General features: G+C 43.0%; 2 protein-coding genes across 8 annotated transcripts in view; both read right to left on the bottom strand.

Moving 5' to 3' along the window:
* Positions 1-91: 91 nt before the first annotated feature.
* On the bottom strand, positions 92-22792 carry ADRM1 (ADRM1 26S proteasome ubiquitin receptor). Of its 2 annotated transcripts, XM_040575615.1 has the most exons (12): positions 22786-22792; positions 19598-19601; positions 6874-6912; positions 6505-6715; positions 6148-6264; positions 5945-6068; positions 5451-5537; positions 3073-3154; positions 2611-2840; positions 2178-2335; positions 1025-1127; positions 92-316 (listed from the first exon to the last, which is right to left on the bottom strand). In XM_040575615.1, exons 4-12 carry the CDS (start codon positions 6712-6714, stop codon positions 210-212), a joined length of 1218 nt encoding a protein of 405 aa, XP_040431549.1. In that variant the 5' UTR covers position 6715; positions 6874-6912; positions 19598-19601; positions 22786-22792; the 3' UTR covers positions 92-209. The 2 variants fall into 2 exon arrangements, with proteins under 2 accessions (XP_040431549.1, XP_040431550.1); XM_040575616.1 differs by lacking the exon at positions 19598-19601 and having other exon boundaries at positions 22782-22792.
* OSBPL2 (oxysterol binding protein like 2) overlaps positions 7866-23093 on the bottom strand; it is a 36706-nt gene continuing 21478 nt past the window's right edge. For all 6 annotated transcript variants that reach the window (XM_040575610.1, XM_040575609.1, XM_040575611.1 and 3 more), the window contains 10 exons: positions 22786-22920; positions 21936-22033; positions 21049-21231; positions 18171-18278; positions 16794-16883; positions 16035-16158; positions 13265-13393; positions 12262-12385; positions 11551-11641; positions 7866-10664 (listed from right to left, as the gene is read on the bottom strand). In XM_040575610.1, the coding sequence (XP_040431544.1) occupies positions 10562-10664; positions 11551-11641; positions 12262-12385; positions 13265-13393; positions 16035-16158; positions 16794-16883; positions 18171-18278; positions 21049-21231; positions 21936-22033; positions 22786-22920 (1185 nt within the window). In that variant the 3' untranslated portion in view covers positions 7866-10561. The remainder of the gene's footprint in view (positions 10665-11550; positions 11642-12261; positions 12386-13264; positions 13394-16034; positions 16159-16793; positions 16884-18170; positions 18279-21048; positions 21232-21935; positions 22034-22785; positions 22921-23093) is intronic.

The following is a 23093-nucleotide window of genomic DNA, read 5'->3' as shown; positions in this document are numbered from 1 at the left end:
CAAGGAGGCCCTAATTGTATTTACCACAAACAGTACTTAAGCAAGTACTGCTTAAGTGCATGTCAAATAGACTGAGAAAACAAAAACAGTATGGCAGATAAAGAAAATTCCTTTATTTGTAGATTTATATAAGCATAATATGAAGTTAGTAATCCTACTGCAGTTGCTTAAGTTAGTATCTAGGATATCTGTAAGGAAGAGCAAATAACTTAATCTAAACTCATATCTTCCTCTTCATCTTTCTTGTCCTTAGAGTCTCCTTCCTTTTGGTCTGACTTCACACTGTTCTGCATTGCTTTGGCAAACGCTTCTACATCTAGAAGTTAAATACATTAGTTATTTAATTTCGCATTTTCTGGGACAGAATTCATTGTCTGCATGAAGTTAAGAGTCATTAGTTGGAAAGCAAACCATTGCTTAATAGTGAGAGCCTATTAGCAGAGAAGAAAATGCTAACGCTCATTCACCATATAATGCACTTCTGGATTTATGCAATTTAAGCTTGTGTACAGGCAGCCTAAGCACTGAATTACTTCCATAACGGACTAGATTCTAAACATTCCTCAAGGAAAAGCGGTACTTTCCCCCTTTCCCAGTGCTAAAGGCCCTAGCTCTGAACTTATTTTAGCTGAATCATTAATGACTCTCATTAAAAAAAAAAAAAAGTATTTCTAAACAAGCTGCCTGACCATCTCTGGTCACGTGTAGCCCTTTCAATAAAACAACCAGAAGGCTGCTCAGCACATCCCTCTGCAGAGCCCTGAATTCTCTAACTCCAAGCCTGACATCAGCACCGTGTCTGCTGCACAACGCCCAAGCCACTCGCCTTTTGATTTCAGAACCAGCAGTGTAAGAGTCAGCTTTTGACAGTTACTCAGAATCATTACCTTTTGTATTCAAGGGCTACGTATGTGCAGTGCAAAAAAAAAAAATTAAAAAAAAAAAATCACAAAACACACACACACAAAAAAGAAAGAAACAAACCCAACCACTTCATCACGGTCCCCACAGCAGCGGTACGTACCTCCTTTATTTGCTGCATCTACTGCCTCTGCGGGTAAGCCGAACTGACTCATTAGTGGGCCGAGCTGTCCTGAAGCTAAGGCAGCACTGAACATGCTCAATGCCTGTGAACAGGAGGCAAGAGCACCAAAACCACGCTTGCACCACGTTTCTCCGTCACCATGTGGCTGTGGCTACTGTGCAATAACCGAGTGAGGCCAGCGGTCCCTGGCCGTTTCCACACCCTGTTACGGACACTGACCACACGGCCCACCTGGGCGCAGCCTCTACCCTCTTTAGAACAAATAAACCGAAACAAACAAACAAAAACCAACCCAACAACCTACTGCACTGGGGCCAGGCCTGGAAATGCCTCTACACCACAGGCCCTGTGAGTATTTTGTAAGGAGGAGCAGTGTTTGTTCTTGAACTATGTGCCAGTAGGCACAAATTAACAAGCCGTACTGGACCGAGCAGGAAACAATCGCAGTGACGGAACCTCCTGGCACCCCAGCACGTGGCTGCCCCGCTTAGGTGCAGGATGTGCTGTCATCAGTTCGCTGATCAACAACAGCCCTCATTTCTGAAGTCCTGTCTGCACAAGACTTGCCACAGTTTAAGCTAAAAACATTCTTTAGCCAGGGGAATTTTGCTCACTGACAAATTTTAGTCACTTTAAATTCAAGCCGGCCTGTAGTACACCAGATTTAATCTGATCAGTATGTCCAAATGGACACTCCTGGAATTAAATACTGGTGTTTCAGGAGGGAAACAGGGAAGTAGTGCTGTAAACATTCGCATCTCTTCCCTTCTATGTATTTGTTTTAATGACTGAACTTTAAAGGGACTGCTTACAATCCACTCTGATATGAGTGAATTTGCTGCTACTCTGCTGTCATTTGCCAGAGAGCATTTATATCCATGACAAAGGTAAAGCCCAAATCCAAAAGAAAGTTAAAAAAAAACCAAAAAACAAAAAACAAACCCTTTGTGATCTGCCCTTGGGTGGCCACGGGCAGGACAAACCAGCGCCCCACTAAATCGTGTCCCTCCCCACTTCCACCTCTACAGATCAAATTCCTGCTCCGAGCAGCGGCAGGGACCTAAAAAAGCCGGGCAGGACGAATCGTGACACACACGGGAGGAGGGAAGGGGACCTGCGCTCTGACCGCTACCTGCTGGAACTGCGGAGATGTCAGGGTGTTCTGGATCTCTTCTGCAGTCTGCGGCAGGGATTCCCCTGAGGGAAGGTAAGGCATCAGCCGCTCCTGAACTTCAGCGTTGGCCAGAATGGGAGCCATTATCTCGGGAGTCAGAACAGTTGCCAGGTCAACTAGGAAGAAAATAAATGGCTGGCTGTGAGACTACGGACAAACCCGCATCTTGTCACGTAAACAAAATGTTCCAGCGGAGTACCGAAACGCATTTAGCACGCTGCTGGCATCCTCCCTCCCTCTCTCAGTTCTGGAGCGAGGGTAAGATTCCTGAAGCAGCCAAGAAGATCAGCACTCAAAATAAATAAACATATAAACATTTAAGAGACCTTTCAAACCAAGTTAGAACGGGACCGGACAGTAAAACAGCTCTGCCTGGCCAGAACACCGTTACCTTGCTGCCCTCCTGCTCCAGACGGCACATTCATGGTAGCTAGAATGTTCTGAAGGTCACTCAGCTGGATGGGCTGGGTCGGGCTCGTGGCCGAGCTGGTTCCGTTACCCGAACTTGGGACGGGGCTCGGGCTGGTCACGGAGGCAGCCGCAGGAACGGACGGGGCAGGCGTTACGCGTGTAGAAGAAGTCGTGGAAGATGGTGTCACAGCAGCTGACTGGCTGCGAGAGCTGGAAAGACAATTCGCGTGGAGTTAATGCCCTGCAAAAAGCAGTTCTGCCTCTTCTTTTCAAAAAGCTTCTTTTCAAACTACAATAAAAATTAACACCCTCAGTTTAGCGAAGTAAGAAGCAGTCTTAATTCCCGTTACATTTTCCATTCGGTTGGCCACGATTCCTCCCAGGTAAGCAGCAACTTCACATGAGGAAGCTGTTACAGCCTGGGACCGAAGGGGCGCCCTACCTTGATGACGAGCTGCTGGTCGGGGGTCCCCCACTTCCAAGCAGACTAGCCAGCCCAGGACCTGTCAGCGCACCCAGCCCACCTTCCGCAAACACAAGAGAAGAACAGGTTTAGAGGTTTTTTTTTTTTCAGGTTTCCTGCACCTCTCTGGTCCAGAGAGGTCACTCTTGTACCTGAAAGGTTTTATTGCTAAAACAAAGGAGGAGGGGGTGAAAAGAGCCCGGACCAACCCCCACCCACCGCTCTGTAAATAAACAGCTCTCGTTTTCGGAGCTTGCATCCCCGTTAGAAACCTGCCTTACTCGCACGTTTTAGAAATTACTCGATTTCTGGATGTACACAAGGATGAAATGACTTCGGTTCGTGCCGTACACGCGTGACTGTTGTAACAGAGCTCTCTCTCTCTCTCCCTTTATCTGCTACGTTCCAAAAATCCAACTGGTCCCTAAACTTTAAAGCCAAGGCCCTCAGCACAAGACTGCAGAGGCAGCCTCTGAGGCACCACCGCTGTCTCCCCCCCACACCTGCAGTTTTTGCGGCTTCACACCTAACGCAGAGATACAGCGGCAGAAGCAAATGAGTCCTTAAACACCCCCCAGGCAGAGCCAAGCGAGAACAACCCCGCACAGGACTGAAGTGCTCCCAGGACGGTGATCGAGAAACGCAGCAGGAAACCAACACCAGACCCTCAGCCGACCGTCACATGCCAAGAAGTCAGAGCAGAGCCTCCTTCACCCACACCACGTCCAGCCACCAGGGAATCACTGCAGCACCCCGAACACCAGCTGAAGAGCTGGGGAGAGGCTCGGCTCCTGGGTGCAGCGGAGCTGTCAGTGACCGACCGTCCCCTACAATTCCTCTGAGCCATAATCACCAGACGCTCCATTCACCACACGCCTTCCATTCGGTGCCTTGTCGCACCACGCCTGCTCAGACGCACTTTTCTACTCTGCATTCATCGTCCAGCTCCTGGGACCTATCTGCAGGCACAGAGGGCAGAGCAGCAGCGCTGTCAGCGCCCCGACGAACAGACCGCAGAACGCAGGCGGTCAGAGCAAGCACCGGCCGCCTGCCGGTCCTGGTGCGCTCCGTGCTTTGCACAGGACCGCTCCTCACGTGTGGAACCCAGCCCGCAGGGCCTGCCTTGTGCTCACTCACACAGAGCTCCCACAGCAGCAGGGACACCGGGGTGAAACAAGCTAACCAGGCCGCACCGCGTGCTACTCTACCCAGCTTGGCCTTGCTCGGAAAAGTTTACCCAGGAGCTGCAATAGAAGCAAAGTCCCGAGAGGTGCAAACCAGATGTCAGAGAACCAGATGCTACCCAGGGAAGAGATCCACACGGACTCACCGCAACCACTGTTTGCCGAGGCAAGCAGATGGTTCTGAGTTACGTGTCGAGCTGTCTTACGGCTAGATGTAAAGGGAAAGGAAGAAGAGCTGCTGAAAAAAACGTGTTGAGAATAAGAGGAAGGAAGTTCCAGGAGTCATGTGAAGCTTCAAGAAGGAAGCAAGAAGGTCTTTTCCAAACACATCCTAGGAAGTCAGAATCTTCCAGCGCTAACGTTAGATTTGCATCTGAACATCCCACCAACGCCAGACCTGTATCTGAAGCTCGTAATTAATTACACTACTGCTAGATCCGCAAAAATGGACTTTGGAGCTTAAGCACAGAACCTCAGTCACTGCCACCTGCTAGGTATTCCTTTGCCTTCCGGGGTCTGATTTCTCAGTAACTGCTCTGCTGGCCTTGGAGCACGGGCAGCGTTGAGAACAGACCGCTGCGGTGACTCCAGCGCCACTATCGGGCCCTTTAGAAAAAGCAGAGCAGTGGTTCGAGCTCTCCCCAGAAGAGAAAGCCCTAAGCTGAGCCTTCCTCTTCTCACAACAGATTGCTGCAGGGCGGGTACGCGCCAACCTTCCTCCTGAACTCTGCTTTGCACACAAATATTCACTGGATCAGAGACGATACGAGCAAGAGCCCACAGCTGGACAGCTGGGATGCTCACCCAGGAGCCCCTGGTTTTCAGTTCCTGCTCCAGTGAATATTTAGGAGGAAGAGGAAGGGGTTTAAAAACAAGAACAACAACAACAAAAAAAAAAAGGCAGAAGATTCAGCAGAGCAAGGAGCAGAGCCTACGTTCCTTGCAGACAGCACCCTAAGATGAGTGCCATCTGGAATTTGGTACCCCTCATTTCCTGCCTTTTTTTTTTTTTTTTCGCCCCACAGCTCACGTTTGAGGCAGGGCCTTGCTGCTTTCTCACGTGAATGAAGCGCTATCCAAATCAATAGCACCACTTGAGAATATCGTCAGGTATAAGATTTAACCTGGCAGGAGAAAATACCATTTTGGCATAAAGATATTAAAGCATTTTACCAAGTCCTCCTAAGCCCGTTGGTCCGATCAGCTGCATGAGCTGGTTATGGCTCATGTTTCCAAGAAGGCTTTGCAAGCCACCCTCACCTAAAAACAAAAACATTCTGAAACACAACATATTCACAGAGGTTTTTTTCACAGCACTCCGGCTCAAACAGCAGGAGATTAATTGGCATCACATTCTGTATGGAAAAAACAGTTTCAAGTGTTTACTGATTCATGATGCTCATAAAAGATAAATGCAACTCGGCTTCGTAAAAAGGTAAGACTCCAGAGAATCTACTGGGATCAAGCCCCTTCTTCTGGCAGTCTTAACTTTCAGCCGGCACCTATTACAACAGCGCAGTTTATTGTGCCAAAAGCACGTTTACACTTCTGGTATTAACATTGTCCCCAACTCACCCTCCAAAGCCAGCAGGAATGTCTCCCTAAGGAGCTACAAGTGCTAATTCTAAACAAGGGCCTCGCGTGGAAGAGCAGGGAACGGACTGTACCTCCTAACGCCGACAGCTCGTGGCCTCCGCTCGCGTTTCCACCCAAAGCACCGGGCATTGGGGGATTGTTGAGATACTCGTTCACTTTGCGGCAGTGCTCTTCGTCCTTGTCGGTCTTCGGTTCCTGCAAGGAAGCCGCTCTTGGTACAAGGCGAGCTGGCAGCGGCTTGCTCCCAGACCTTTACCATTTACCTCCCACAAACCTGCATCCAGAAGAAGAGCCGCTTGGATCCCGCCTTGAACTTCAATACGTACACGCGGCCGGTAGTGCACTGCGGCACCCTTTTGAACTCGCAGTCGTCGGGGAAAATGATCAAATCCTGGAAGAGGCGGCGGGAGGAAGGAACGGGCGTTACAGGGAGCGCAGGGATGTTACTTCCAGCCTCCCCGAGCCCCCTGCCCTCCTCCCCGGCCTCCTCCCGTCCGTCCCAAAGCAGCGCGGCTCCGCCAGGCCCCGGGGACCCCCTCTCACCCCGGACCGCCTCAGGGAGCTCCCGGCGCGGTGCCGCGGGCCGAGGCCGGGCCGAGGCCGCCCCTCAGCGCCCCGGGGCCGCACTCACGTCCTCCACGGTGCCCGAGGCGCGGTCCTTCCAGCAGAAGTGGATGAGGGAGTCGTCGGTCTGCTGGATGTACACGAGCCCTTTCCGCTTGTCCGGCGTCACGGTGCTGCCCTTCAGCGCCATCTTCCCGGCGCGGAACTCCACCAGGTACTTGCTGGACGAGCCGCGGGAGCCCGGCACCAGGCTGGGGAACAGCGCGCCCGAGGACATCCTGCGGGCACGGGGGGGGGGGGGGGGCGCTCAGGGACCCGGGACGAGGCCGCCCGGCCCCGCCGAGCCCCGCGGCCGCCCCTCAGGGCCCGGAGCCGCCTCAGGCGCCTCAGGCCCCTCAGGGCCCGGCCCCGCTCCCCCTCCCCCCCCCCCCGGTACCTGCCGCCGCCGCCGCCCTCAGGCCCCGCGCCGCTGCCGCTTCCTGCCCCGCGCGCCGGAAGCCCGCCCACAGCCGGGCGGGGCGGGCCCCCCCTCGGCCCCCCGCGGTTGGATGGCGCGGCTGTCACTCAGCCGGCGGCCCGCCCCTCCCCCGCCTGCTGTGTCATCACGGCGGGAAGATGGCGGCGGTTCCCCCCCCCCCCCCCGCCCTCTGAGGGGCCGCGCGGCCCTGGGCGGAGTTGTATGGAAACAAGAGCTGTGTGTGACAGAGATGCGTACCGACAGCCGTTAAATAAAAGTCAATAAAATTCCGTTTATTAAAAATAAATCCCACTCAGAAAGCGGCTGTGGGGTGCACGGGGCCAGGCAGTCCGTGGCCAAGGGGTTGAGGCCTGTGGTAACACCGCTGGGAGGCGGTTACCTGAGCAATGGGGGGAGAGCTTTTCTATTTTTTCCTTCCAACAGCAGGTTTCAAATCGATGAGAAATGGGTTTCAGTTACTAAACAGCAGTAAATACTGCCATTTAGTCCTGTTTCCTTTTCCTGGTTAATTTGGGGTATATACTTCCCATCTGCGTTAATTGGGGTACCAACAATTCCAGAAGAGGCTGATGTTTGGAAGAAGCTGCTCCCAACCTGCAGTATGACATCGCCTCAAAGACACAAGTCAAAAGCCACACAGTTAATTTTTTCCTCCTACCACAACTCAGCCAAAGCCCCGGCCCTGGGCACGTCCCCGGACGAGGGGCACAAATCGCCACAAATCGCCCCGCACCACGGGGGCTGCTCTCGCCCCTCACCTCACGGGTCCCCTGCAGGACTCCACAGGGGGTGTCCCAAGCTGCGATTTAAATCGCCTTTTGTCTGATAGCATCACGGTGATAACAAAAAGGGACCCGGCCATGGCCGAGCAGCAAAGCCAGAGCGATCTCCGACAGTTTTCTTGCCCTAGAACGCGAGTCTCACTTCACAAAAACCTCTCTCTCACCACCTAGAGGCCCAAAGGGAATTAAGTATTTATTATAATCTCTTTCTAGATGGTTTCTCTACATAGTTGTATTAACATATACTAACACATTTATCTTATATACAGTGTTTAATCAAGTTATAAAAGTGACATTCTTTTAAAAGGTGCAAAGTTATTAAAGTTTTGACATGTAAACTACTGAGGCGAGATCTGCATTTAAAATAAAACTTTTTCACTTTCAGAGCAATGACAACGTGGTTTAGGCATCCCATGGCTAGCCAGGCATAAATTTGTTGGCAGCAATGAGAAAATACTTTGTTAATGTTTTCGATGAAGAACAATAAATTAAAAGAACAGACTTGGAACCAATCTGAAATTTCACTGAACATTACACTAAGGGAAGAGGAGAAAAGGGTAAAGACATAACTAAAGAAGTGTTCTTATTTTAGAAAACTTTCCAGTTCATTTTTTAAATTCCATGAAAATTCTATACTGAAGTTTTGATTAAACGTTGTTACAATTGTCTCTGATTTTGCATAATGAAAGGGGTTTAGGTCTTTGAATTAGAATTATAACCTAGAGGAGAGAGATGCTAACCTGCACGTTCCTTCTTAAAACCAGAGTATTTCTTTAGCAATTACTCTACTTTTTTTCCATTCTGATAATTCTATTTATATGTATTGTTTTAGAAACATGACTCAAACTTTAAACATATTATTTAGTTCAAGCAAGTTTTAAACTCCCAGAAGATGTTAAACTGGCTTAAACTGTGAATCTTTTCAATCCTCATCTAATATAAATGGTTCACCAGTCAGCCTGCAGAGAGTCTGCAAGGAGGATTACAGTGCTTGGAACAGTCATTAAAATCCATTTTTTATAAAAAGGATGAAAGTGTTTTTATGCTGTCCCATACAGATCAGCAAGGTCTTTTTAAAAGTGTCTATGCATTTATTAGGAGCAAATACAAACTTACTGTCTACGCCTTATTACCATGTCTAGCTCGTGTGTTTGAAAAACTTGCAATCAGCTCAAAGCACAATTTCTGGCAACACAATAAAGTTGCCATGAGCACGTTCAGATTCGGCCCTTTTTGGGAATCTTACAATTTTGGGGAATTTTACAATTTCTCCCATTTTTCCAATGAGGAAGACAATGAAATCCCCCAAATTTAAGGTTAATCCAATCATTAGATGCATACATTGAGACAAAAGTGTTTCTCTGTATGTTCATTTCCTTTTGCTTTCTAATCCTGTAGCTAGGATAGAAGAACAATCTACACTTTGGATGAAGCCACAAACATGTTTAGGCATCAGTTGGATTGATTCTTCCACAAATTCCTCAAGGTGCTGATGCTTAACACCAGCAATTACTGAATTTTACCGTAAATCTAACAGTAGTGTAGCCACTTTCCATTTTTGCCTAGTTACTCGATTAGAAGCTTTCATAAAAGAACAAGCAACCATAGGATTAGTTTTAATTACTGGACCTAATTTTTCAAGCCTCCTTTCCCCCTCTCCCCCTCGCCCCCCAAGAAATGTACCACTTTGAAAGAAAATGAATGCATCAGTTCAGTAATTGATCTGTAGCTCAGTTATGTCCAATATTACGTGGCTTCGATGTTTCGATATGGAACAAAAAAATCCCACTTTTATGCCATCACGTGCTCACAGAAAACGTGTAAAAGGTACAACTATGCCACAGCTTTAAATTGATTCTGCTTTTTCACAACGTACAAAACAGACATGACCTAATAAAGAAAAACATGCAAACAAAAACATCCTGGAAATATGAACCTGTGTGGATATATATACCAAGTGCTTCCAAATAAAAGTTTAGTCTAGAAGCGTACACAGTGCCAAAGCTGCCAAAAGTAGTGCGGAAGATCTAAGCCTCCAAGTGGTAGCAAGCAATATATTTTACATTGTAACCACCTCTACATTCCTACAATTGCTTCTGAAGCTTCTCTTATTTTAAGAACAGCATTTGACTTCAGAAAAAGCACACAATTTTTAATGCACCTTTCTCTTCTCTTAACATATATTTTTATGTAATTTTATCACAGGTATACAGTTTAATGCTCACAGTGTCCAAAAATTGTGAAGACTCTGTAACAGACAACTACAGTTTGAGAAGCTAAAGTTGTTTCTTGTCTCTCCAAGTCTTTGAATTATTAAATCATATTGAGAGAGAGGGGCCAGAAGCTCCAATCCCCATATAGTGCTACATACCGTATGAGAGTTTCACATGCATCTCTTCATGGGGAACAGTACTAGATTTTATCACGTTGGTACCATATTAACGTTTCATCCCTGCTCCAAGTTCAGAAGACTTCAGATTCTTCACTATTGTACTAAGTAAAGAGGATATTATCTCTATTTTATTAAAGTTACACAGTTTTCAAGGATGTTATGAGCTCTACCAGATACAGCATACCTTCCTGACAAAAATGAGAGGGGGAAAAAAAATGAAGAACCAAAGGTCCCTTTAAAAATTAGTGAAAACATGATGATTTCAGGTGCAGCTTTACGGGAAGAACGCAACAGTATTTAAATATTTGGCAATCCAACATTAGTGATAATTAAATCCTTGATTGTTGACTGATAGATGTTTTGTTAAAATTTACTTAGAAAAGCTGGTTTTTGCTATTAACAAAACCAGAATAACTGGCTTAGAATGAAATCTAGTGATGTCCAGATGAGATGAGCAATTGGTTCCATAATTTCAGTATATGTCTGGACAGTCTGAGAAATTTCTATCAAAATAGCCACCTGAGTACAGCCAATCTGAAGTCCCAGTGTATGGGTTAGTGCCTTGATGAAACCATCTGTGAAAAAAATAATAAAAAGAAGGCAAACTGTTAGAAGAGCAGAAAAAAACAAACACAACTTTGTTTCTTTCACAAGAACACTGTCAGAAGACACTGATATTTCTTACTGGGAAAAAATTACCTCCAGAAATTTTCCAAACATGAAAAATAAGGCATTAAACTTCCCACATTTTCAAAGGTATTAACTGGAATTAGTCTGTAGCTGTTCCCCAGGCTTTGGGAACAGAATGCTGAATTCCATGAGATCATGGGAGCAACCCAGAGTTCTTGCCTTTGAAGGGGACACCTGCAGCAACTGGCCTTGAGTGTACACCTTACTGTACAGCACTGGCTTCTGAGAAAAACAGCCGGAAGGAATGGGAGCCAAATCACGCGTCACTGCGATGCACTCTATGACTGAGAAATCACTTAAATATGCAACAAAAAGAGCAATTTCTGAAGTAACCAAGCCAAGAAGTCCAAAGAGTTTGAAAGTAAAAGGTCCTAGAGGACGTTACTCAACTTCCAAAAGCTGGACAGAAATTGGTTAAAGGAGAGATGAGACTTAACTTTTTATTAATTCTAACAGAAAAGATGACCTCTGTAGGCTTTAGAACAAAAAAAAAAAAAAAACAACCAACCAAAAAAACCAACAAGCCAGCATTACCAGTTACTTATGACAGGTCGCAGCATTTATTATAAAATAATTTCTCTAGGACAAAATTATCAGCAATTTTGCCTTCCAGCTACATTATTTAAATGTTGACCCAGCAAATGCTTTAAGTGACATTACAAATTGTGCTGTCATGAAAGAAATCAAACACACGTTGTCTTGAATAAAAACATTTCAGGCAACAAAATCACACCATTCCAAGCAGTAAATGCCCAACTCCCTCCTCCTTACCGTGTCTGCCACTCCACTTCGTCTTTTGCACGCTCCTTGCGAGCAGCTCTTTGTTTCTCTTCTAGTCTCTCTTTTTCTTTGCTAGCCACATCTAGCAAACATTTCAATGGGAACAGGTTATTTAGTAAAATTGAAACAAAAAAAGGCAGAAAAAAAAGGGAAAGACTGCAGAGAAATAAAATACAGCTCATTTAAACAAGAGAAGCCATTCGCTGTACACAATCTCACTCCACAATGACAACTGCAGGTAGCAAATCTAATACTGTCATTTCAGAGAAGTTGTGACTAGAGAGTACAAACTGAAATTATGGCCTTTTATCTCTCAGAAATACTGCACCCAGGCACCAGGGAAGAATTTAATCTACAATGCGCATAACAGTGCTTTTTCCACTACTTCATCATGTGTTCTTCCCGACAAACGTGAGAGCAAGACAGCAGGTCTGGCAGTTTTCCCCAAGTAAAGAAACCTGCAAACACACCGTAACCTAGGACAGCAGTCTCGGGATCCCTCTTGGACACACTTGCTCTCCCAGGCATTTCAGAGAGAAAACAGACACTGCACATTGTTCAAAAACATACTCGCTAGCACAGAATGAAAAAAAGTTACGGCTGCTCTGGGAATGAGAAACTGAGGACAGTGTTCCTATATCCCTTCGGACATCCCCCCCAAATTTTAGTGATGTTAAAATATTTCCTCCACCAAACACATACCCATGTTTCCGTCTTCCATATTTCTGATATCTGGACGTAGCCGACAGTCGGTGGGAGCTAATATTGCTTCCATGCCTTTTTCTAGTTCATTGAGACTCACGGCAAAACTGGTGAAATTGTACATCTTAAAAGCAAATTAAATACAGGTTATTTTGGCAAAGCAGCAGTACATTTCCTATACCGAATGGACACAACAAAGCTTCTAAGAGAAATTATTGAGTCAAACCTTTTCCCACTGGCTACCCTGAAAGCGAGTTTAGGTGCAAACCAAACTGCTTTTCTTAATTTTTTTTAAGTGGAGAGAAGGCAGGAGCAACAAGGAAGGGCAGAAGGGAATGGAAATCACACCTTTCATTTCTTATGCAGTCTTTGCTGCAGAGGATCAAGATACATTTTCCTCATGCTTGATATTTCGTACCATGATTTAAAAAAAAAAAAAAAATCCACACTCAAAACTAAAAAAGCAGGTCCTTTTTCTCCGGAAAGCAGACATCCTTTCATTCATTCATTTCAGAGGACAACATTCTGGGCTTTTTCAAAGACAATAGCTAAATCTCTATGCACCCATTTGCGCAATTCCCAAAAAAGTCTACTTGAAACTATTTAAGTTAATAGCCAGATGCACAGCTACTGCACGTTTTGTAAGCCTGTCTCCCAACGGCAGGGTCAGCAGAAGGGAACGTGCACCCATACTTTAGCCACTCCAGGTGCAAAGGTCTTGACAGATCAGACAGGCTAACAAATGACCCCAAACTGCACCCTGAAGCAGCTGCAGGCAGATCATGCATTCTGTCTCCTTCGACATAGGAGTGATGCTTTCAGCACAGGGATGAAGCAGACAGCTTGCTGCGGTTTAATTTTGCTGCTGCAGCAAGAACTGCCAGGATGTGTCAATAAGCATGCCACAGCTAGACACCTGTACAGGGTTTCCTTTGAACATTGCTCATGTTCCCTGGGATGAGTCACTACTAATAGGAACACACAGACCGATTGAAACAGTTACCTGCGATGAGTTTGGTGGTCTACAATTTATCCTCCAAAGCAATTTACTGCCTGGCACAAACTGCACGGTGTCTTGAACTTCTGGCATATCATCAGCCTCATCATTTTCAGATTTAATAACATCTTCACTCTGAAACAGAGATAACGTTTGGCAGGGGAACGGAGGGAAATTAGATAGTTTCATCTAGAGTTCTACAGAGTGACTGCTGGAGAACGCGTTCAAATTTGAGATGCTACTCTCTCTCCTGAACTTCTGCCTCACCCTTCACGTTTGCTTTTCCTCATTCTTTACACTGTTCCTCCAACTTTCATCTTAACGTCTTGCTCCTGACACAGAATAGTCTCCCACCACCTATGTACAGCTTCATCATCCATTAAAAAAACATAACAGTGATGTCTTTCAGAAATTAGATAGCTCCCCTCCTATCCCATACCATAGCTTTTGTCTAACTACTAATTTTGCCTATTACTTCCTCATGTTTAGATGAGTCAAGGCAGCAGTTTAAACCAGTTCTCATAATGGCATAAGAAAGATACACAGCACACGCATGCTTTTGGGTATTGCTTCATCACTTGCAAAAGATTTGGATGGGTGACTGAAAAACAGATACGCTCTTGTTCCAATCTGATTTCCTATGATGCAGATTCTATTAGCAGTTATCACTGCCAGTGTTCTCACTACGAAGACTTGGTACTTAAGTTTAAAAACACGGTGTCTCTCTCTCCAAGTTCCTTTGTTACCAGACGCACTGCTATAATCCATAAAATCAAATGCAACATTCTTCAGCAGGCTGCTCTCAGAAGACCAAGTCACAGCAGACCTGTTCCCAGCTCCCTTTCCTTGCACAAAACGGAAGGACAACAGAAGAGCGGGCTTGCAGCTCATCTAGGAATGCAGTGATTTCTTAGGCTTCGAAACACAGAAAAGCCTTTTTATCCCCACACTCCAGGTCACATATGCATCTCAGAAGCTACTTGGACCTTTAAGAGTGTCATTGGAAAAGACAATTATGTCCTTGTAGATGATTCCCACTGTCACTCACAGCTGCTGACTTCTGCCTAAGACCTTCACTACAGCTCTCTGCTACCAAGTGAGCCTTTACAGGACCCTCTGACATTAATGCAGGCTGACATTCTAACACTGGTTTTACTTCTACTTATTTTTCTTATTCTTTTCTTGGAGTAGCTGCCACTTAAAATTTCCTACTGTTCTTGGTGCCTCCATGGAGGCAGAATAATTAATTCCCGAAACTAGGTGCTTAACATGACAGAAGGCCTCACGAATTCCATCTATTTCAACCTAAAACAAGCCACTTTTTCACATCAGGACTCACACCTCACCTCAGTGCATTTACATTAATGCATGTGCTGCCTAAATTGCACTAAGAACTCAACAGCTAAAAAGAAAAAAATATATATTTTCCATGGTTCTGGCCAGCATTCCCATTCTCGGTGCTACAGTTAAAGAAAGCCGTGTGTCAGGACGGGCAATCTCATCGGGCTGGACTGTCATTTCAAAATGTTGCATGGGGGTGGAAAACAGAATGAAGAGTTTTATTTTATCACCTCACTATTTTTATTCCACTGTTCACTCCACAGACCTCAATCACTTTTGTTCTGGCTTTAGCTATTTTAGGAAGAAAATACAATCTGGTTCTGTAAGCAGTTAGAGGAAAGAAAGAGGCTGCACACAGCACGAACACAGCGGAAAATAACATCTTCCTTGTAAAGCTGAAAAGCAAGCAGAGCACACACAAATTAAGCATTCTCTCTGCACAAGATCAGGCCAAACAACACAAGCTGTCAAGCTGTACCACCAGATGTGTTTTCACCTACTTGAACTGCACAGACCACAGATCACTGGGCAGCTTCCCCCACCTACCTGAAAACCTATTTTCTGCATATTCGGTTCCTGCCATCAGCCTGAACCAGAGGAGAATCTGACCGTCTTAGCTCACAGCCATGTTGTGAGAGTTCAGAGGCTTTCACCATGAGAAAAGATTTAAAACCACAACAACCAGAAGAGAAGACACAATAACAGTCTAGAGTTATAGTATCGCTTTTTCCTCTCCCCTTTTATTTTCCTTCTGCCTCCTCTGACATGGCTCATTTGTTTTATTCAAAAACACCCCATTAAGTTAAACAGGGCCTGTTTTATACACTGGAAAATAGCTCCATATGGTTAAAATTCTAGTTTCAATCCTTTGGTTTGAGTATACACTATTCTAAAAGACCCTTTTAGACTACTTTCCATGTCAACATCTGGTTTACCGTCAGGCAGTTCCCCATCTAAATATAAATTCAACAGGAAGGAAGGAAAGAAAGAGTTGATTTTCTTAAGATGAACAAAATCTTATTATTTAAAAGAAGTCAAAATATAAGCCTGCACCGTGACGGAATCCAGAGCTAAAACCAAGGCCTGTTGTTGCTCTAGATTCCTCTCGTAATACTTAAAAGAAAGTTCAGGCCTCTTAAACAGAGGCTAATCACTCTCAACTTTAGTTTATCATTTTCATTTTGAACAAGCAACCAGGGTCTGCAAGATTTCTGTTGATACTGGGCAACCCAACAGTCCTCTGCATTTTGCATTTTTCATTTAACACTAAGGCGTGGGAGTAACACGTCTGACCTGGCCTACACGTGATGAAAAACCCAAAAGTCTCCAGACCCCTTTGTTGTCAAGGCTGTCTGCATCACAAACTCTAAAATGCTGCACGACCAACGTAACTGACGTAAGCACTCTTTACTCCCTAAAGAATCCTTCGTCTTACCGGCTTCAATTTCTTCTGCTCACCACCTCTCTTTTCATTCTTTTTGTAAGTCTCATATGTAGTGGGATCAGTGCACCATAAGCATTCTGTCCACTTGCCATAGATCACACACAGCTTCTTTTTGCTGCAGAGAGAGCGAAGGAGACTTAGCTTTTGCTTCTTATAAAGCCTAAGATGAGTCATGCAGATTCTAGTCTATATTAAATACACAGCTTCCGACTCTGTCGTATATTTCTTTGCAAATTTCTTAGAAGCCAGATACCTGATTAATGCAAAGAAAACAATTCACCTTATTCTACTCTTTCTGCTGTGCAGTCTTGCAGAATGCATCCTCGTGACTTAGACACATGCTTTTTGCTACTGTTAAAATGAGTGTGGGTGCAGCGAAGCCAAGAGCTTACAATATAGACCCCCAGAGTCACATCACAGCTTCAGGTTTGATTAAGTACTTCCAATAACTGTATTCTCATTCTTTTAAACTGAAGACTGGAACTGTGACTGTAAAACAGTGAAATCAATTGCAACTACTCTGCATATTCCCTAAATACCTTTATTTCAAATGACTGAACTGGAAAATTTTTCCTAATAATGCTTAAAGTGCTTATCCTAGAATCAAGGAGTTTAAAACCAACACCGAGAACAAATGATTGTAATCTGCATTGCTTTGCAGTCACATGGGTTGTGATCATCATCATGCCAGCACTAAAGTAATGCCACAGTGCTCAGGAACAGAGAGGACAACAGGCTTTTATCACTTACTTTTTGTCCTGAATGTATCCTTCTACTCTGTGAAGCTCTTTCCCAAACAGTCCACATGGTTTAAAGTTAAGGACACATTTATCTCCAGTACTGTAGAGGAAATAAGCACACACTTAAAGAAGCAAGCCCCTAGATACATTAATAAATTCACTTTTTCTTTAACTACACCTTATTTTAGCTTTTTCTATGCAAGCACTGTGGATTAATTATTTTTATCATTATTTTTATTTAACTATGGTTTATTATTTTATCAGGGCATTTCAAAATACCATCAAAAAAGATAAAAAAGAAAATGTGCACAGGAAGACAAAATAAGCACGTGAAAGCCAACTGAAAGCATGATCATACTTCTGAATTTCATGTATATCTAAAATTAACCAAAAATGTAAGGAATAAAATGGAATACAGTCTTGCATACTGCTTAACATACACTATAAACACACCACAATTCAGGTTAACATCTGTTTACAACTAACTGGAATTAAATAAAGCTTTATGAATGACCTACACAGGGAATCTCGTTAATGGCATTCAAGAGTCACCTTTAAATTGCATGTCAAAAATTCTGAATTAAATATTTTACAAACACAAAGCAACATTATACTTCAGCATCTGAGATGTACATATGTAAGATACTGTCTCCCAGGGAGGTTTCTGGCCAAGTTTCTACGTTAAGCACAAAGCATACAGAGACCATCCCAGTCTTATGTGTGAATGCAAGAAACAGAAACTTAGATCTGATGTGATGAGAAGCATCAAAACAGCAGCCCTGCTGAATCAAAGCCCTAACCTACTGACAGAAAAACAGGTGCAGAATTAATACAGTTTTCACAAAAATCCTCCCTTCTTACAAGGTCATTCTCCCTTTTATTTTATGTAAGGTAAAAAGCTTTTATATAGGCAGTTGGCAGAGCAATTGACATGCTTTAAGTTCACATTTTCCTACTCTGCAGTCATTTTTGTGTGCTGCACCCTTAAATTAAGGCATTCTCTATTATTAAAACTAAAATGAGTGGCAAATCACAATCAACAGGTCAATCAACAGGAGGTCTATACTGCAAGCCTCCAACAATTATTCCATTTAATGGTTCTGGAGTTAAATCTAATTTCTGTCCGTTGTCAATAAGGCTGAATGTGAATAGGTAACTCACAAATGTAAAACCTCTGCAGCCCAGAAGCCATCTAGCCCTTTTCCTTTTACATTATGATGATACTAAGCCCAATCCAATGAATAGCTTGCATTTGTCAGAAGGTGGAAGAAAAGACTTCGGACCTATAAAGGTCTGCGCAGATCTGAGAAAAATCAAAAGTATCTGCTTTGTAACGACAATGCAGCAACCCCTATAAGCCAGCCCTCAGTTCCATGGTTAGCATTACCTGTGATTTACAATTTCTACTGTTCCATATTGTTCTAGCCACAGTTTACCAATAATTACATTATGTACACAACAGGTTGGATTTGTCCATGTGTAGGCTTCGTTATGTCTGTAAAAAAAATAGAAAAATAAATCAGTTTCTTGAGCTTGAGGTGGAATGTAAGCCTGTTTTCAATTCTATTTGTGGCAAAATATTTAGCACTCCTGTGAACAGCCTGCAGTTAACTTCAAAACAGAAAAGAAACAGACTTTTCTTTATAAGCCAACAATGTGTTGTATGCAAACATTAGTGCAATTTAATAAAGTGATACCCCCTTTACTTTTCTCCCCGTTACATAGTTGAAATAGTCAGTTTTACAGTTGCTGCGCTTTTGATTACAAATTCCAGCTCAGCTTAAAGAGCAGCCCAGCAATTCTTCTTCTTCATTTGCGCTTTTAAAGTTATACGTGACGGATAATGCTCAGGTGAGAACTGGACTGACAAAGCCTAATATTGTCTTCTATTCAGCTACTGCAGCGGCATTACAAACTTCTTCCTAAAGCTTTCTTGTAAACCTGTATCATAACCCAGAGAGGATCTTTCATTCCTGAACATGGATGCCTGAGTCCTCCAGCAGAGGTTAGTCACCACCAGACCTGACAAAGGGTTGGTAAAGGCACTCCTTGAGGCTTGGTCAGACTAACCACTTAGGCAATTTTTCATACAAACTGTGGGTGGTAAAGGCTTTTGAACCTGAAGAGTACGATAGGAGTCAGCAACTGCAGAAACTGTTTCCACGAACACGGCATCAGTGTGTGAGGCCTGAAGGCAGGCCTCACCGAAGGCAGGTTTGAGGGGTGAGATTAGTTTTTGTTTAAAATCAGTTGGGACGTGACAGCACTATGTTCAGTCTCATAAGCACGATGTTTAAATGTTGAAAATATTATTTAATTCCACCCTTTTCCCAAAGATTTACTGAGAAGGAAGAGTCCAAAAAAATGAGGAATGTTCCACTTGTTTTTGTTTTGTAACATTTTGTAAAAAGCTTTGCAATGATGAGTTAACAGATCCTAAACCCTTAAAAAACATTATTGTCAAAGTAGTCAAAACATTAAGTAACAGGATTCCTTTTATCACTAGCCTGGCTGTATCAAAGCCTCCTATTCTTACACATCTTTCAATACTGATAAAAGAAATGCAAAAGTTACCTGGTTAGCAATCAACCCATCTTAGAAAAGCTTGCAAACTCTATTTTAGTACCAAAAACACAGAAACAAGTAGCGTCCTCTGTGACAAATGCCTTGTGCTTCTACTTCCATTAAGCATGGAGAGAACACACATATTTAATCTTTCCACCTGTCAGTTTTCAGCACAGAGAAAAAACAGATCAATGACGTCTGACTATTTTCCACAGCAAACTATCTTCAAGCATACTTTAGAATAATGACTACTCTTCAAGTGGAAAAAAAAACCCTGCATCCCACCAGCCTTAGTGTACATTTTTATTCATGAACTACTTGACAGCAAAATCTTGTGTAGCATAAAATATACCAGAAGACACTCATGCCCTGTGCAGACAAATTGAAACGTTCGTTTGTGCTGGAGAAGCGAGGAAGATGTGTGTTTTCTACCACACCAAAAACAGTTGTTTTTAGCATAAATACAGTACTTAACAATGACTACACTTTTGCTCAGGCCCCGAATAATTCTCAGACTCCTCAAACCAACAGAGCAGGATGAATCAAAACATTAACAGGCTCAAAATTTGAGCTCAGCTTCTGCTACTAACCTGTGCAAATATTTAAAACAAGTGCTTTAGTTGTTTACACTCCAATTTAAATCTGTACTGTGATTTGATTAGGCAGAGCAAGAATTCTAATAGTCTTCCACATAAGGGCTCTCCCTCCACCGAATATTTTTGTCAAGTCTGCATTCTACATTGAGATTCATAGCTATATTTCTACATTCAGAAGAAATTTCCTCTATTTACAGCACCATTTATATTCAAGACCTGTTCATACTTTTATAAGCTTTGGAAGATTAGATGCCAGCAGCTTGACGAATAAACTGTGCTTTCAAAAGAAACTACAGGAAGAGTCAATGCTTGATGTGGCAGTCAAGTTGCCTCTTTATTGAAACCAAATGTTTAGAAGTTTCATAAGATATCTCAAAACAACCTCAAAGTCAGGCCTGAGGAAAGCTTTTGGAAAAGCACCTTTAAGTGTTCAATTGCAGAATGCTTGTTCTGTGATAGTACATGCTTGTGACCCACTTTGGAAAGCTCCAGAGTCTTTGTGCCACCAGGGCACAAACCAGCTTGTGCAAGGTCGCCTTATTTGAGACATGCTTGATTGGAGACAAGCCCAGGAATAACCTGGAAGGGTACTTATGATTTTACTTGGAAAGTGATCGTACACAGGGAATATTAAATAGATAGAAATCCTGACAAGTTCCTTGCATTCACCATCACATAAAGCAGCTACTCCGAAGCAGCAGTTCTTTTCACACAAACATGCATGCAAACAATCAAAACCAACAACAACATTTAGAAGTGAAACGAGTTTGAATAGCCTGGTAATAGAATTTTAGCTCTTTGATTGAATTTTAAGTGCCCTCACAGAACTAGCTTTCAATTGCATTCCATTTTAGGAAATGTTAATTTTCATGGTGCAAAAACTGGGTCAAATTGCAACAGCTACACAAGCATGGCATAATTCCAAAACCAGAGTTCTTAAATTAAGGAGTGAAAAATAACCTGTAAATAATTTTTCACCATCTTTTCAGCAAGAGGTTTTCAGATGCTCATCGACAAAGAGCCAAAAGTAGAATATGACCTACATTTTTGTTCAAGTAAGTGTTAAGGATATAAGCATAAACGGTATTGACTTCTTATACTCACTTTAGAAGTTCCAAAGTAATTGTTCCCCGAGGCTCCGCTTCTATACTCTTTCCCCAGAATTTTAGTTTGGGGTAGATTGATCCATGAAAAATAAAGTCCTTATTGAGGCCTTCAGAATAAAACGCACTAATAGGCGGGTGATGGCTGACTTGCTCAGATATAAACCTAAATCCTAAATCCTCCCTAGCAACAAAAAAAAAAAAAAAAGTTAACCCCTACATCAACCTCTTTTCTTTTCTTTCCTTTTTTATTGTTACAGAATAAGTAACTTTTTTTAAAAAAGGATTTTTAGATTACTCTGAAGGTGAGAGTTTCCCTCTTCTAGTTCCATGACACTTTTACAATTAATAAAATGAAAGCAATTATACACTTAATACTTTTTCCCCTTTAAACACTTCTTTATACAAAGAAACTATCCCCATTCAAACACCTAAGTGGCTTTCTACCCAGAAAGGCTTTTGAAGAAGTTTGACTGAAATAACTCTTGAAAACACTGAAACTGCTTGGGCGGCAGTAGAAGATCTGATTGGAAATTGATTTCTCCACCATATCACTCATTTAAGCACACGGAAAGTCTCCCAGACTAACTCCTCTACCTGACACGATCAGCAAAACACGCTTTAAATTAGTGTATAGTCTCTGGTCAGGTGTCTTTGGCAGAAGAACTTAGACCATTTTTTCTCCGAATAATTCAAAGAATACGTAAACACAAAATTATTAGCTTTTATGAAACTTCTTAAATATTTAGAATTAGTTTGGGGAAAACAATTTTAGCTTTAGTCAGAAATATATGTTTGTAGATTTTTATTTATTTCCCTGAATAAACACCTAAACTAGTACGAGAGTGTGCTCACACAAACAGCCTCAGCTCCCACTTTAATTATTACCTGGTTAATTCATAGGTTTCTCCTAACAGCGGGTTAAATGGTTTGCCAGTTCTCTCCCACTGAGAAGCTACAGCAGAAACTGCAAAAGCAGCTACAGCCTATAAGCAAATAAGAACACATTGTTATGAGAAAAGTATATTATATTAAACTCGTAATTCTAATGTATTTGTTGCATATTGCAGGATTTTATTATTTGCACCAAAAGAAAACTATATATATTACTTAAGGCCAAAACCTTGGTCAGGCAAGCATCATTTCTAATATGGATGAGGTTTCTTGAATCTTAGCAGATACAAATGAACATTAGAATATCTTGCAGGCTGATAAGTAGGGATATGTACTACACACACAAAAACAGAATACAAGAAGTACATTTCAATTTCACTCATGTAAAACAGAGCTGTAAGCAAGACCAGTATGCCCTAACGCACACAGGCCTGGTATCACAATATTCATTCAGTTTCTTGTTGTGAGGCTAGTACTACAGAATCAGGGATTATACATAACCATAGAATAAAAAACAGTTACTGGAACAACAGAACAACAGCCAGTCTGGAGAAAAAGAATGGTGAAGTTTGTCTCTGTCACAACAATTTTTCGTCCAGTAACTTAAAAATCATGGAGCCACTGAACAAATCAACTTAAAATGATTTAAAGCAAAGATCTCATTTTCACAACAAACAAAGACATAACAGGAGCCACAGTTAAAGCAGTCCTGAAAAGGTTAGGGCCTTGTTCTTATGATAGCACCAGAGAAAAATGCACTCAAGTGAACGTTTTTTTAGAAGATAAAAGAAGACTGGGAGAGAGCAACTTGTGAACTAAATAGAAGCTGGTAGCTGGTACTTACCTGCATTCTTTCCAAGGGGTCTGCATGACTACAAGCCTTATTAATGAGGTATATATGTTCCATATATTCTGTTATCCGCTGAAGGAAACTCAATGGCTCGTTGAACACAATGGGCATTGTAATCTTAGACAATTCCTAGGTAACAAAAGGATACATTAGTTTCTTAGACACAATACTAAGTTATCAACTGAGAAGAATTTTGAAAAGTTGTGGATTAGTTTAGTTCATAGAATCATTCGGGTTGGAAAAGACCTTTAAGATCACCTGGTCCAACCTTTAAGCAGCACTGACAAGTGCACCACTACACC

The sequence above is a fragment of the Cygnus olor genome, chromosome 16 (genome assembly GCF_009769625.2).
Source record: "Cygnus olor isolate bCygOlo1 chromosome 16, bCygOlo1.pri.v2, whole genome shotgun sequence".
Taxonomy (NCBI): Eukaryota; Metazoa; Chordata; class Aves; order Anseriformes; family Anatidae; genus Cygnus; species Cygnus olor.
This window is presented reverse-complemented; position numbering and strand designations above follow the sequence as displayed.

Coding starts and splice junctions, on each gene's coding strand:
- ADRM1 (XM_040575616.1), bottom strand. CDS start 6,714: ATGTCCTCGGGCGCGCTGTTCCCCAGCCTGGTGCCGGGCTCCCGCGGC. Junction 3,155..5,450: donor AACGGGCTTAGGAGGACTTG/GTAAAATGCTTT, acceptor TGTTTGCGGAAG/GTGGGCTGGGTGCGCTGACA. Junction 317..1,024: donor AGATGCAGCAAATAAAGGAG/GTACGTACCGCT, acceptor TTTAACTTCTAG/ATGTAGAAGCGTTTGCCAAA.